This window comes from Falco punctatus, assembly GCF_963210335.1.
Source record: "Falco punctatus genome assembly, chromosome: 4".
NCBI lineage: Eukaryota > Metazoa > Chordata > Aves > Falconiformes > Falconidae > Falco > Falco punctatus.
Window position 1 is genome coordinate 13,792,968 of NC_137583.1, and position 15,402 is coordinate 13,808,369.

Genomic DNA, 15,402 nt, shown 5'->3' on the forward strand with positions numbered 1-15,402 from the left:
AGTAACTGGAGTTGTTCGGAGGTGTGGGGAGTGATAAAGGGAAGCGCTTGTTTGTCCTTTGCTATCTGCGAACAAGAGATGCGTGAGAAGTTATCAGTGCAGGCAGAGGGGATTTCCCTGTCCTCCCTGGCCTGGCACGCATTTAGAAGTTACATATAATCAGAAAAGCTTTTCTGTTTGTCCATAATGTGTCTTGTAGTGTGTTACCTTCTTATCATTCCTGGCAATGCATGAGATACTGGATGCACAATGTTAGGATATTTTGAGTCCTCTGTGGACACAGACTCAGAGGTATGCACTGCTGCTGCAGAGAAACAGGCTGAATCTCTCTGTCCTCCCCCTGCTTGGTGACTGCTTTACCCTTGAGTCTGTGGCAGGGTGCAGGGGGAGTGCTTTGTCGCCCCTGAGATTGTATAGCATCACCTGAGCAGCACCAAATGGTGATGGAGTCTGGGCATCTGAGTTAAGGTAACACATGCAGTTTGTGAGGCTGTGCCCAGGGTTTTTTGACAGAGGGTAAATTTTTCATGGCACTCACAAATATTTTGTAGTTTATCACCAAGTGTTGTGCACCACGGGTGCCCAGAGGTGTCTGTGAGACTGGACACTTGTGAAAACAGTAACAACCACATCTTGAAGGAGGAAGCTCTAGTGAGCTGTTTGACTGATCATGCTTGACTGTCCCTGTTAATACTGACTTTAACACCACAAGTAATGAAAAGAGTTTCCAGCAGCGAATTTTCTGCATCTGCTTTATTTGTAACATGGATGGCAGTGGTTGTGGAAGTGAGCCAATGTAGTGCTGTGGCTGTTGCATCCTAAACAGAGTTTTGAAAATTAAATTCAGTGTTATAGCAGGTGCTGCAGAGCCTTCACTTGGCCAGCTTAGATTTATTACAGTCCTTTCTGTTGATACAGGATGTTACGTGAAATAATTGAATAGCCTATATTTACCATTTAGCTAAGGCAACCATTTAAGGTTTTGGTCTGAAGTTGATTGAGCCCCTTGGTGTGTGACCTGTGCCGAGCGAGAACTGGGGATCCCAACGCTGCGGTGGCTGTGCGGGTGGATGCTCGTCTGGGCTGTTTTGATGATGCTGGGGAAGACCAGGTGTCTTTATACTGGTATGACTGGTTAAGGAGGCAGGCTCGTAGATGCAGAAAGTGGTGGTGGGGGAAATATCTTTAAATCCTGCATTTTCAAAACCAGCTAAGTATTATTTACCTGTTAGGCCTTCAAAATTCCTGTTTCCATTAGACTTCAAGAATTGTATCATAAGGGAGATAGGTTTGTGCTGTGGTCTGAAACTCATCAAATTTGCATTAAGACTTTGAATTTTAGGAAAACTTTGGAGAGAACTTGGTGTGACTTTTTTCTCCTCTACAACTGTATATTTTTGGGGGGAGAGGTTAGGACGAGCTTGGAGATTGTATATGCAGGAAGTTTGCCAGTTCGATGGGTGAACATTTTGATGTCAACCCCAGTATTTTCTGTACAGGCTAATGTTTTGGGTGTTAGCAAGCCAAGTTTCATGAAGACCAGCCTGTAATCTAGCCGGAAGGTGATGTGGTCTTGGACAGCACTTGAGATCAGTCTTAGCAATTTGTTTTGAATGTTACATTGTCAGGGTTGAAAGCGTGCATAAAACAGCAGCAACAAACAGTAAAATCTGAGCATGGGTGGTGGTTGGGCAAGTACTGCTAGGTCAACACAAAAGTGACTGAACTGGAATTCGCCTTGTCTAACCTTTCTGTTTGGTGTTTCATGTTTCTCTGGTAATCTCTCTCCCAAAAGTGGGAGTTAGCGGACCATTTGTACAACAGTGTTTGTACAGCACTGATGGAAAGAGAGTTTCCTATGAGAAGTGGCTGAAAACTTGTCCCAGTTACCCCAGGACTGACCAGATATCTTGTGACACTCAAGTCCAGAAGCCACACCTGAAATCCTCTGGTTCTGCTGAGTCACGAGCAGGCGAGAGGCTGGAATTTGTCCTGATGAAATCTTGGGCTGCTGCCAGCTGGGTATGGTCATGGCAAAAGCAAGAGATCAATAAGGGCGGGGGTGGGGGAGTTTTCTGTGTCCCTTAAAACGGAAGGGTGCTTCAGACACTGAGAAACTTGTCCTATTTCTTTTAACGTTGTGCCAGAGTTTTATGTGACTCTGGGTTGAAGCAGGGATTGATGTCTGTAGCTTTTAGCTGTATCTTAGCAGCAGTTTGTCTCATTTGGTGTCAGTATAGAAATCAGTTCTGTCACAAGCATGAGAAGGGGTAAATGTGACACTTCCTAAAGGTCCGTTTCTTTTTATTTTTCCAGAAAATACACTCAAGGACACCTGGGCTGTCTTGGGTTTGAGCTGCTTGTGAGCTTAGTCCTGCATGTTTTCTTTTTCATCTCCCAACTACCCGTGAGACTGTTGCTTTGGGGCATAACAGGGAATTGCCGCAGACCACTTAGAAATCTTTACGTGCTATTTCTGTAATTCATTGTATGCCTGTCATACTATCAGAAGGATTTCTCTTAGGGATGTATACTGAAGAAGGAAAATATTTCCTTGTATTAAGAGAAGTGGCCTTCCTTTTAAGACAAGAAAAGGCAATATAGTGTGTGGTATTTAAACTTTCTGACTCTTTCAGCCTTCCTTCATTTGCCCTTGTAGTGAGTGTGTGTTTTTGTGTTTCTGGGTTTTTTTTATGTGTTAAACAATGGCTGGACTATGGCGTCCAAAGGCAGTTCCCTGTGAGAAATTCACTACCCACTGGAAAACTTGGCTCACAGCCTCTCTGTAGCCCAGGAGGGTTTGCTGGCAGAGCAGCTGAGATGCCAGGGAGCATGTGACGGCTGGCTGCAAGGGCAGGCTGGCTCATCTGCGCTGCTGGAGGAAAGACTGTGGAAAGTTATTCAAGGCTGCCCTTAAAGTTTAATGTGCAGAGAAGGTGGCTAAATTGTCACCGTTTTTCTTTGGGTTTGGAGCTACCTTTGCTATGTGTGGAAGTACAGCCTTTCTCTGTATCATAGGGGTTTTCTTCAGAGCTGCATAGAATAATAGCTGCTTTACAAACGTCTGTGTTATTGAGGCTATTTACATAACGAGGAGCTGATCCCATTTCACCTCCACCTGCCATCCGACCCTTGGAAGTTTGCATTTACCGGCGATTTTGCTCGCTGCCTTAGCAAAACGCTGCGGTCAGCAGCAAAGGTGGAGCCTGGGCACAGGCTTCCCTGCCAGCCCCGCACGCCGGCGGCTGCGCCCCGTGATGCTGCCGTGACTCACCCCGGTTCCCCACGCCGAGCCCATGGCCCTGCCGTGCTCCTCATCGGAGCAGCCTATACGCCAGCGCCCAGACATCTGACGTGGCTCTGCCGCCGGGAGGTGTCAGCTGGGATTTTGGAAAGTCGGACTGAGTAATGGCTGCAGAATCCAGGATGGGCCTCGCTTGCCGAGGGGAGGCTGTCGGTGGCGTGGGGGTAGCCCCTCTGCCAGCGCTCGCCTGTGCGGTGGGCCTGGTGAATGCAGATACAAGCTGATCTCCAGCGAGAGGTCTCAGCTCAGTCCACCTTGGCTCTCCCGTTGTCCTCCCAGATGGGGCTTTGCCCGCAACTTGCTTGGGAAAGGAGTTAGGGAATGCTTATGGAGGGCTGTGGGTGATAGGTGACAGCTGCTGCTTATATGTGGGAGCTAATAGGTTGCTTATCGGATAATTAGTTCTATGTTTAGTTGGGGGAGGGGGAAACTATCATTATTGGCTTTATGGCAGAGCAGCTCACTGCCTGGTCGGTCCAGGACTGTAAAAAAACCCCACCAAAGTACTACCGTCTACCTCTTCCCTGGCCTCACTTATGAAAATGAAGTCAAAATGATGCGGCGTGTCGCTGATGGAAATCTTATTTCTCCTTTTGTTTTGCTGTGAAAGCCGCCTTCAGGGGTGTACAGGGAGACCTCATCCTGTAACAGAGATGCAATGCTTTGTTTCTACCCCGGTAGGTTTCCCCATGTCCGTGACGTGTTGGCCGAGGCTCTGCGGCTCCTCTCCGCCCTCGGAGCGGCCAGTCGCTGCCCTCTGGACTCCGTGATCCCCGACGGGCGTCATGAGCATTGCAATCCCGCTGGGAGTCACCACACCAGATACGTCCTACTCCGACATGGCTGCAGGATCGGAGTGAGTGTTACCCCGTGGAGGAGGGGAGGGTGTCAGAGGGCTGCCCTGGAGTGCGGCTGCAGGATCAGTGCCAGTCCTTTCTCCACTCGGGAGAAAGGGGATGCTGGTCCCCAGCAGTGTGAGAGGTGAACACAGAGACAGACTCTTGAGCGTTTAACAAATGCAATGTTATGGAAATCGGTAAGTTTCACACAGGAGATGGGGAAAAGGAGAATTCCAACAGTATGAGGCACTCAGTCATGGGTTTTGTATCAGCTTGGCTAGTAAATCTGTACTCAAGTGCAGGCAGTTGTGCATTTGCTGGACCCATGCTTGATGTTGGCAAAGGTACAAGCCAGCTCCTTTTCCAAAAGCTGTGTTGTATGAAGGATCAGTGTGCTCAGCCTCCCTCTCAGCAGAGCCTGCTAGCTTGGACTCAGTACCAATCTTACATGAGTGATTTTTGGACTCCTTTGGAGCTTGGCCAGAGAGGTGAGACGGCATCAGCCTTTGTAGACACCTTTGTTTCATTTCTGCCCCTGAGCAGGTTCCAAGAAGCACACCTCAGTGGGCAATCCTTCAGGGTCCCCACCGCAGGGCCCTGTACAAGGCTGTCACTGCAGTCCTATCTCTGAGGGCTGTTGCAGGGACTTTACCATTCTTTTAAAAGACACTGCTTCTGCAGGAGTCAGGAACATTTCAAATTCAAAAAATATTGCGTTGTGATCTTTTCTTAAAACCCTTGTTAAAATGATGTCAGCTGGGATGAGTACTATGTTTTTGTTGGGGGTGAGAGTGAGGACTCAAGATATTTCTGTGTGCTTCTGCCTCATGCTTTCTTGCATCCTTCTTTGAAATATGGACTGTAGCATCGCTTTACAAAAATTTACAAAGGGCATTTTGGAGATGGATTTCCCCTATGTATTATTTAAAGGTACTTACTGTGCGAATACCTGCATGTCAGATTGATCAGTGTAGAACAGATATCACTGCAGACTATTAATTTTGAGCTGTAAGAGCAGTGGGCCAGTGTGTGAATCATTGTTTGTCCCTTCCATCTTGCCCTGATTAGACTATGCAGAGTTTGACTACACAGTCACACTCTCTGCAAGACTGCTAATGCTCTTTTTTGTATGTCTTGGCACTGGCCCCATTCTAGGTATTCTTCTTTGTGATGCTTCATTCCATCCTAAAGCTCATATTTTCACATGTTGTTCTTAAACAGGGAGTCAGAATTTAGTCAGTCACTCATCTGCAAGTGGGTATATGATCCTTCGCTTTTCAAGTTTTAAACATTCCGTATTGCTTGTCACCATGCATCTCCCACACCAGCACTTTAAAGACTCAACATGCAGGAATTTTAAACTGTTTATGACAGGAGAGAGAGTGCTAAATAGTTTACTCATGTACTAGGCACTTTCTACCATGCTCAGCTCTGAAAGCCGAGGAGAGCCAGATATATCTACGCATGTCCCTTGTAACATTTAAATACCAAAAAGACTTAATCTGTAAACCTTCTGCAAAGCATTTTCTTTTACCCTGGTTGTAAGAAATTTGTAGGTCCATCTTGAGGCTAGGTTGGAGTGCTTTGAAAAAAGGCTTTTGAAGATCTCTGAATTGGTTTCTCTGCCTGTTTTCTAAAAACTGGGAATGCCAAGACTTTATTCTCCAGGCTTTGCATTGATGCATTGTTACTGCTGAAGTGTCCTTCATGAGTCTGTTAAAAGTTAAGGCTAACTCCCACTTCTTCTTTGACACTCTACTAGTTTGATGCGTGAAGTCTGGTCTGGGGTACCTGAGCTTCTTGTCTCTTATAAGGAGTTGATTTCAAAGTTGTGCATCACGAAGGCAGTGGGAAGGTAAAAGGAAAAACTAGCAGGCCTTCTTTTCAGGCTGAGCTTTAGCATCTTCCCCTGACCTCTGACACAGAGGGGAGGTGAAAATGCTGATGGGGTTTGTGTTCATCTGAGGGTGACACGGAGGCTGCAGAGTAGTCTGCAGTTAGTTTTGCTGTGTTAGTCTGACTGCATATTGGAAGTTGTTGAAGCTCCTTGGTGGGCTGCTGCTGAGGAAGCGTGGGCCCCGACGTGGTTGCCCCTGGACACCGTTGCACCAACAATCTCAAAGTTTTATTGCTAATGCTTGCGGCAGCACTGCTGGTATTCTGGGCTGACTGTAGTTAGGAATGTAGGTGACTTGGACAGGGGACAGGACTGCTGTTTAGGCTGTTTGGGCTCTTTTCCTTCTAATACTGTTTCTGAAAATACAGTTAAACCTGAATGGATTTTACTCTGGGTACAATCTGGAAGCCCTGAAGGACTGTTGCAAAGATCCAGCAAGTCTGGATTATGTGGCAAGCTCTACACAGTACCTTTTATTAAGAAGTATATCCTCTGGGAGGTATTGCCACCTCTGTCTCCTGCTTTTGACAATTTTTCTGGCTGTAGTTACATTGAAAACCAACTGAATTTATCATGACACGCTCCTAAATCCTGAGCTACAGAAGTGCGGTTTGCATAGGTTCATGGTCTTCTTGTACAGTAAATTGTTGCTCCTTTATGTTGCAAAGACAGATCCACCTTACTCCAGAATAAGCCCGAAGCTCAGAAGTATTGGGTTTAGTGGCAGGGTGGGGCAAACTTCAGTGCAGCAGAGATTTCAACAGCTAATAGGAAGTCCAAAGGGCACCAGAGGTTAGTGTTCCTGGGTGGTGCCTAAACACTGTCCCACACATGACCAGTGCCCGTTGTTGGCCGAGTACTGCCTGATTTACGCTGACAATGTAGGACCCACTGAGAATCCTGCGAGGTCTCACCAGAGCAGCAAAGGTCCAAGGTAAAGTTTTCCTTTCCTATATTTTAATTTCCTGCTTGCTCAGCTTCACGCTATAATTTTGAAGATTTCACCTGCAGACGTGATTCAGTAATATTCTGCTGTGTTCAGATAATGGGCCCTACTTACAATCTGTGCAGATGTTAGCTGACTTGTATCTTCTGCTTGTATCAGACAGTGCGTTCCTTGCTGGTACTCTGTCTGTAGCCTCATTATCTAACATTCCCTGCATTGAATTGCAGCTGTCTCTTCTCTTGAGTAGGGTTTCTGCAGCTTTCTGCTAAGGATATACCTTTCATTTTTAGCTGTTTTTTTTTCACCACCGTGTGGTGGAAGAGTGCATTGTACCTCAGCAGCAAATTTCCTGGTGAGCACATTGCACACCACCTTGCTGTAGGGAAAGCACAGGGCGAATCTGGTTTGTCTGTGGCCACTGTTTGTCCAGGTCATGAATTTTGTTGCCTTTTTGTAACAGGTATCTCCAACTCCTGGTAGTTGCTGCCAGGACAGCTGCAGGTTTCATGCAGACTTTATCACAGGATGTTGGACTCAGCTAACAACTAGTGTCTGAGAGAGGGAAACAAGTGCAGATGCAGGAAAGCTGCTTAGCTGCTATTTGAAATAAGCTGTTGCAGAGATAAAATGGCAGTACTGTTCAGTGGCTTTGAGATTAGGCTGGCTGAGTTCAGATGTGAATGCTGAATCAGACCCAGCTTCCTCAACTATAAGGAAACTGAGCTTACATGCTAATTATCTTTTTAACTTCCCAGATTGAGACCCAGTTTAATGACTTATCCAGGGTGGCCCTTACTCAGTTCCTTCCCTCTGAAAGCAGGTTCATCCTGTACAACTTCTGCACACATGATGCCTGGTGAAGCACCTAACACCTCACTTTCATGCTGTTTCTTCATTTTGAGCTCATGTGTTGAATAGAAAGGAGCAGTGAAATACTGGCACTAAAAAAAATGATGTTGTATTGATGGGTTTTACTTCTGGCCCTTTCTGCAGCCCAGAGTCTGTGGAAGCTAGTCCAGCTGTCAGTGAGAAGAATGTGTACTCCAGCCACGGCTATGGGGCCACCCAGAAACACAGCTATCGCGGGCTGCCTTACGCAGTGAGTACTCTCTCTGCAGTGAATCAGCTCTTTACTGTCTACTTTACGCTTTTCTCCTTGTTCCATAGTTCTTTGCCTGTTAAGCCTTAGGAGTTTTGGCTTATTTATTAGGGAACACTGAGTTACAGCCGAGTTCTGCCATACATACTGCATTTGTGTGTTTATTGTTTGTGAAGTCCTGCAGACTCTATTGCAAGCTTTATTAGTGTTCTAGGTGATAGATTTTTAACTGAATGAAGTATCAATATATGTGAATATATAATATTTTCCTGGTGGTAATTTTATGCCCTGTTTCGTTTATTGTGCACTATTTATACTTGTTTCAACTGCGCAGATTTTCATATTGGTAACTTATAATTATGAGAAAGAAGGAACAGTCAGGAAGAGTGGGAGCATGGCTTGAAACTATGAATGAACAGGACATCACAGAATCATTGAGGTTGGAAGGGACCTCTTTAGATCATGTAATCCAACCCCTCTGCTTAAGCTGACTCCGCTTGAGCAGGCTGCCCAGGACCATGTCCAGTTGGGTTTTGAAAATCTCAGCAGATGGAGACTCCACAATGTCTCTGGGCAACTGGGTCCAATGTCTGGCCACTGATGTCATCTCGGATTATTAGCAGTGCAACTGTTTATGTCAAAGTAGCCTAGCTGTTTTCATAGGTTTTTAATTTAATTCATTGGTGCATAAGAAAACCATTCACATCTTTCAGAGTTTACTGCTTTACTTTCTTGGTAGATTGAGGAATTCAGACTACTTTTTACACTGGTTGTTAAATAATAACCTGGGAACTGTGAATTTGGAACTTCATTTTCTAGGCATCATATCTTCATGTTAAAAGTAGTACTGCAAATACTCATTTTCAGGATCATAATTATGGAGCCCCTCCTCCTCCAACGCCGCCAGCCTCTCCTCCTGTCCAGACCATTATACCTCGTGCAGAACTGAATGGCCTGCACTCACCTGATGAGGAGAACTCCGGGGACAGCGAGAGCTCCTCAGAAGGAGAATCAATTCCCACTTGGTGCCACTGCAGTGTCTCCCAAGATGGTTTCCTCCTCAAGTGTGAAAAGTGCAGGTAAGCTTTGGTGCAGTGCAGATCTGGACTGCTCCTTGTGTTGATTTCTCATACCGAACCGTGTCACGTTTGGGCTGTGGGACAGACTTCCTTTTGCTAACTGGAGCGTTCTTTCCAGTGCTTTACCCAGTATTGACCCTCCTCCTTTGCGTTGTCAGCCTGACAAGTGTTGGTGGCACCAGGAGTGGAGATGAGGATGTTAAATCGATGTTCTTATCATCCTGGGCCCCACTGAGGGCACGCATCTTGTGACATCCTGTTGAATTTCAAGTGACTTTACTCCTACAAACCAGCTTCAATTGTGCATTCTCCTTTGGCAGAGGAATGAGCAGGGGGAAGGTGATCAGACTCCGCCGCCGGAAGCAGGACAACGTGTCAGGTGAGCTTGAGGTTGTAATTCTGACAACAGTGACTTTTGCTTTCTTTCTGCAAGATCTTTGTCTTTTGGCTGCTGTAGTTGTCTAACTGTGATCAGTGCCCACTAATGTTCTTTGTCTCCCAGCCAGCGAGATTTTTCTCCTTTCCTTCTGCCTCACCTCAGTTAGCTCTTGGGGAAAACCAGATTATCTTGTGAAAAGGGAAATGTTCAGCAGTGCCATTCTGTGAGATACCAGAAGTTTGGGAGACCTGTTCCCAGTTTGGGTGGGAAAACTGAGGTGGTGTAGTTTTCTCAGGGAAGAGCTATGCAGGATCGTCAAGTTGTCTGATGAAAATGGACATAAGAGTAAGCTGTTCTCTGGGATGAATAAAAACGTTGCTAACGAAGCACTGTTCTCTGTAGGTGGGGACAGCAGTGCAACTGAGAGCTGGGATGAAGAACTTTCTCCCTCTACGGTGCTGTACACAGCTACGCAGCACACCCCTACAAGCATCACGCTGACTGTCAACCGTGTCCGTAGAAGCAAACCTAAGAAGAGGAAGAGAAGTACAGAAAAAGCTCGCACTGCTCCAAAAGCCAAAAAGATCAAGGTGTGTGGAGTTGAGGCAAGGTTGCTGCAGTCCCTACCAAATGTTGTGTGGAGTATTGTTGAGAGCAGATTGACAAGCTGGCAGTAGACAAGAAACTTTTGTCCTTTCAGGAATTGCTCTTTTCTGGTGTAATAATGTGATGCCTTGTATTTGTGACCCGGTAGAGTACAAGCTGTTGGTTTAAAATTTGTTGTCCAGTGCTGTCCATTCACGCTCAGAGCTTGGATTCAATTACGTATTTTCCCTTCTGCTCTACTAGGATTTGGGGAAGTAGCACTTGGAGTCGAAAGGGGCAGTCTGTGAATGGAATGAAAAATGAAGGGAGCGTGGCATTTCTTAGTAAGCTATATTAAGGAATCTGGGCTGCAGAGCTTCTTGGCGCTGTTCTTCAGGGACAGAGATAGTGACTGTGTGGAAAACTATGTAGGTAGTGATGAACATTTGTTGAGGGCTGACTTCACTGTCTTGTTTGTGAGGGTTTGGAGACCGAAATAATTTTGGATTGCATATATTAGAGTGCAAGTGTGGGAGCAGCTGGTTCTTTCCCATTATCTGCCAGCTTTACCGTGATTTTCCCCAGGTTAGGTTTCCCTTGAAGTTCTTCTGGTAGGCACTGATTAAATAAATGGGAGCAGGAGCCATGTGAGGACTTCAGGTTTTTTGTTGTGAACCAGTTTGATTTTGTTGCTGGCCCTTTCTTCTGTCAAAGCAAGTGGGGTTAGTCGGGATGGTTTTGGTTTTGATCTTGAGATTTTTACTAAGTATGAGGCAAGCCTTTTTAGTTCAGAAGTCCTGGGTGTCAAGCTTTTTGGCAGTTTCCACTGGATTTGCATTGCAGAGTCTTTTTCTTCAAGTCCGTTGTTTCTTGTGTGTGTCTTCCTGTAATTCTTGCCACCTTTTGTTAAGAGTTGGTCTGTTGGAGCAAGATCTAGTGTGGTTTTGGGATGATAATTCTGAGGAAATATGTAATACTTCAGTGTTGTTTTTTTTTCCTCTCTATCTCTCCTTGTTCGGGGGACAGGCCTTTCGAGAGGGATCACGAAAGTCTCTGAGGATGAAGGTGAGTAGAACTAAGAACGCTCTGTGGTAGTGGTGGGTTTTTTGCCCTGTATTTTGTGCCTCTCTTGGTGTGCCTGAGAGATTTCTGATTGTGGGACCAGCCTCAAAATAGTCTTAAGCCTTATCACGCACCACAAGCAGGCCTATTCAAAAGGGTATCACAAGAATTGCCCTTTGAACCTTCCTTTTGCTTCAGATAGCTTTCTGTAAAGTACTGTCATCCAGTTCCAAGAGGTATGACTGATTCATGACACTTGGGAGTGGGGTGTTTGATGTAAGGGATGTAGGACTGGTTGTGGCCACTCTTCTGGGCTGTTAGTTATCATTTGATTGCATCAAAGCTGTGTTAAGCTTGGGCATCAAAGTAGTACACAAGTTTAATGTTGGGAGTCCTTAGCAGCGTTGCATTATTTCTCTGCACATCCTCTTACTATGGATGGATGGATTGATATATTTATCTCTGACTTTCTGCAATACTGGTAGTGTGGCTACCTGATAGAAAGTTTGTTTGGCAAAAAACGTGGACTTGCACTTTGAGCTAAACGTGATCCTAGAGACACTGTAGCTGACAGTGCCTTCTAGGAGGTGGCTCAGAGGAAACAGGACAATCCTGTAGTGTGTCTGTATGCACCTATCTCCATAGGATGCAAGTGCCTTGAGAGGGTAAAAATACATGAAAACTTAATGCTTTTAATATGTATGATGGAAATAATGATTGTTCTTTAGCAGTCCTTGTCACTAATACCTCATTGTCACATATGTCTCAGTCCCTTATGAAGCCAGTTAAGTTACTAACCTGGAATATTATTTATTGAATTACTTAAACTATTGTCAAGTACCAGCTTCTTTTTTTCCCCTCTCTTACAAGATGGTATAATCTGATTACCTGATTTTGCCCTCTCTTCTTTACACTGCTTAGGACTTGCAGTTTTAAATGTCCAGGTATTAGCTTATGCTCTACATTCAGTTTCTTGAAACCCTGATGACCATTTAGCTAGAAGGTTCAGAACTATTTTTGGATCAGTCACTGCAAAGATCGGGATTCAGTCAGCATCATATAGCATTATGTTGGACATGAGTGAGCTGACTGTAGGACAAGCCTACATGAGATTTATTTGCCTTTGTTTGTTCTATTCCTTTGTTTTTTCTATGTACATAATTATTTTTCATAAATGACTTAAAAAAACTTTTCTGGCCATGTAGTGCCAAGTACTCTCAAGACGTCTTAGTCCTGCACAGAGTTGTCTGCAGATTCCAAAGTGGCACTGTTGTACGGTGTTCTGGAGAATGAAGGTTCAGAGAAAGGTGTCCTCATAACCGACGTTTTCTTTGCTTGGAATAGATTTGCCCTTTTTTGTAGCATATTCGTATACTCAGAGCACTGTGGATAGGTTTTTCCCATTGTGTGCTAGCCATTCACTTTGTTGTTTGCAGAATTCCCCTTCTGAAGCGCATGCCTTGGATGAAAACACAGCTGAAGGGTGGGAGAATCGAATACGACTCTGGACAGATCAGTACGAAGAAGCCTTTACTAACCAGTACAGCGCTGATGTACAGAACTTGTTGGAGCGTCATCTAAATTCTAACAAAGAATATGTGGGCAAAACTGCTATGCTAGACACAATCAACAAAACAGAGTTGGCCTGCAATAATACTGTTATTGGGTCCCAGATGCAGGTAAGAACCATTGCGACAGAAGTAGGGTAGGTCAGGTCCTCTGTTTTCTAAACATAGGCATGGGTGAGCAATAGCGTAGCTGGTCATAGAATTTCGGACCAATAGGTATAGATTTGATATAAAAGGGAACAGAAGAGATGCCAGTGCCAAGATAGATTCAGAAACACTTGCATTCAACCAAATTGATGTTGCTAAGTTGGGGTTATTTTGTACAGTTCTGTGGTATAGTTCCAAGGTATTTTACTGTAAATACTTTTAATCGCTGAATGGCTTGAGGCAGAACCAGATCTGTCACTTGCTAGAGATTAGGAGATTTCCTGCTTTCCAGCTGAGTTTTCCTGCCCTATGGGGTATTTTTTCTTTCTTTTTTTTTCCCCCCAGCTCACGTTGTGTGGAAAGCTATTTTAAAGAAACTTTCAAAATTATTTCAATATTTTGGATGACTATTTGGACTCTGGTGACTTTCAAATACTGCACAACTGCAATTGATTTTAGGCAGCTGTCTCTCCCTAAATTTTCTGTTCCAAGATGTGCAATGATTAGTGCTTTACCAGCTTTATGGAATGCGTGTAGACAAGGAGAAACAGGAAGAGGATGTGTTTGTGTGGTTTATGTCCTCCCCAATACTGTTCTCAGCTGATATTTCATCTAGTCCATGCTTTATTGAACAGAGAGCAGCATTCCCACTCAGTTTGGTCAGACAAGGACATCTTCCTTGTCCAGGAGAATGGAGATAGGTGCAACTGAAAAGGATGGGCTCCAAAACATATGTGGGGCATCTCTTCTGTAGAGGGGGAGCAGAGTCAGAAACCTGACTATCAGGTATATGTTTGTGCTTGAATCATTCTTGTTTATATCAGCTGACTCACTGCTCTCTGAAGTCCACATGCTTCCTCCCACCTTAGCCCCTGCTTTCATGTAGGTGAAGGACATCAGGCAGAGCACAGATATTGTCAGTAAGGGAGAGTGCAGAAAGAGGACTTTGAACCCAACTTCCTTCCACTCTTGCCTCTAGTTCAGTAATAATAAGTCTTATTAATAATAAGGTTAGGGAGAAACACTTCTACTTGGCTATGTGAGTAGCTTTCCCAAAGAGAGCAACTGAGGAAGTACAGGAAAGAAAAAGTTCTGCTTCTCTAGAAATCTTACTATTTTCTGAGGCTAAATGTAAACTCATATATCTCCTTCACATGAGTTTTAAGAAAAGTCCTGAAATAAGTAATAAAATATATGCTGTTTCTTTTTATCACCTTCATAGATTACAGCAGGACAAATGATTATAAAAGATATCATACCTAAATGTGCTTGTTCTTGTCATGCTCTCTTGCCCTCTGCCTTCCCTGTACAGACATAGGTTTTCCCACAGGGAGAAGTGGCCAGCATCCCTAATCAGAAGACTCCAAATGCAATATACCCCAAAGAAACAGAAAGATAGAAAGTTGCAAAACTTCATAGTGAGCTGCAGTTACTCTAAACAAGCTGTAGGTAGGTACCTATCATTGCACATGCTGGGAAAGTATAAAGGGTCTAGTGGCTGTGTAGTTCCTCCTGGATACTGGGGACAGACCAGGTGGCTGTCCCAGTCTGCTGCTTGTCAGCTCTTATGTCCATGTTTTCTCTGCTCAGCAGATGGCTGTGGAGTGTTGCAAGGATGATAGCCTGCACAGGTGTGGAGTGCATGGTCTCTCATCCTGTGCTTTATATTTTTGTTCCCTCATTTGTCTCATCTTTGTTAGTCAAACCGAGAAGGCTTCTTGGTTTGCATCAGTTGTCTTTTAACCAGATGTCATTACTGGACATAAAAATAGCTTTTCTGGGAGATAAGGAAATAGGTACCTTGAGCTAGAAAAAAAATTATGAAGGTCAATACGCAGGTAGCAGCTGTGTGTAGAAGATGGGTATTGTAACTGCTCTATTTGGCCATGAAGACTCTGGAGGGAGGAGAAAGGAATAGAAATAAAATGTTTTGTATGCCCTGCATTCTCTCACAGTTGAGAGAGTTGTTTGGCTTCAGTAAACAATGATGCAAGTGTATACTTTACAAAAGAAAGAGAGAGAGAAGAAAGTGTGACCTAAAAGCTTCCCCAGGCTGGGAAGAGTAGGGAAAGATGGGTTAAGAGTTGGACGTGCAGGATCATTGGAATGTTTTGGATAAACCAATTCTCAACCATCCTAATAATGCAAAGGGAAACTTGTGAAAATACAAAGCTGTTAAATGTCATTAATTGAATCGTCTTAGTGCTGGCTACCACCAGATGCTTGACAAACTGAATGCTGTGAATCACTTTTCTGCCTGCTGTTGACAACCAAATCCAGGGTCAGTATTTGCCCTTTGTTGCCTCTGATAATTGCTGACTTGAGCTCAAACCCCTGATTGATTTCACATTCTGAAGTGAAGAGCAAAAAAGGCCTTTATAAAATAAAGCCACTGAGTATTATGCAGATGTTGCTCTGCAAATATATCAGAACAGTTTTGTCTGACTAGCAGTCGGCAATCCCTAGCCTACGACATGAACAAAATCATTTGTTCTTT

At 44.5% G+C, this 15,402-nt stretch overlaps 1 protein-coding gene across 2 annotated transcripts in view; it reads left to right on the top strand.

Moving 5' to 3' along the window:
* Positions 1 to 15,402, top strand: part of SETD5 (SET domain containing 5) — a 66,257-nt gene that overhangs the window by 22,556 nt on the left and 28,299 nt on the right. For both annotated transcript variants that reach the window (XR_013927844.1, XM_080385595.1), the window contains exons 2-8: positions 3,986 to 4,160; positions 7,980 to 8,085; positions 8,953 to 9,164; positions 9,485 to 9,543; positions 9,946 to 10,133; positions 11,155 to 11,193; positions 12,627 to 12,869. Coding sequence is in view for 1 of the 2 variants with exons in the window: in XM_080385595.1 (XP_080241721.1) it covers positions 4,090 to 4,160; positions 7,980 to 8,085; positions 8,953 to 9,164; positions 9,485 to 9,543; positions 9,946 to 10,133; positions 11,155 to 11,193; positions 12,627 to 12,869 (918 nt within the window). In the remaining variant the exon portion in view is untranslated. The remainder of the gene's footprint in view (positions 1 to 3,985; positions 4,161 to 7,979; positions 8,086 to 8,952; positions 9,165 to 9,484; positions 9,544 to 9,945; positions 10,134 to 11,154; positions 11,194 to 12,626; positions 12,870 to 15,402) is intronic.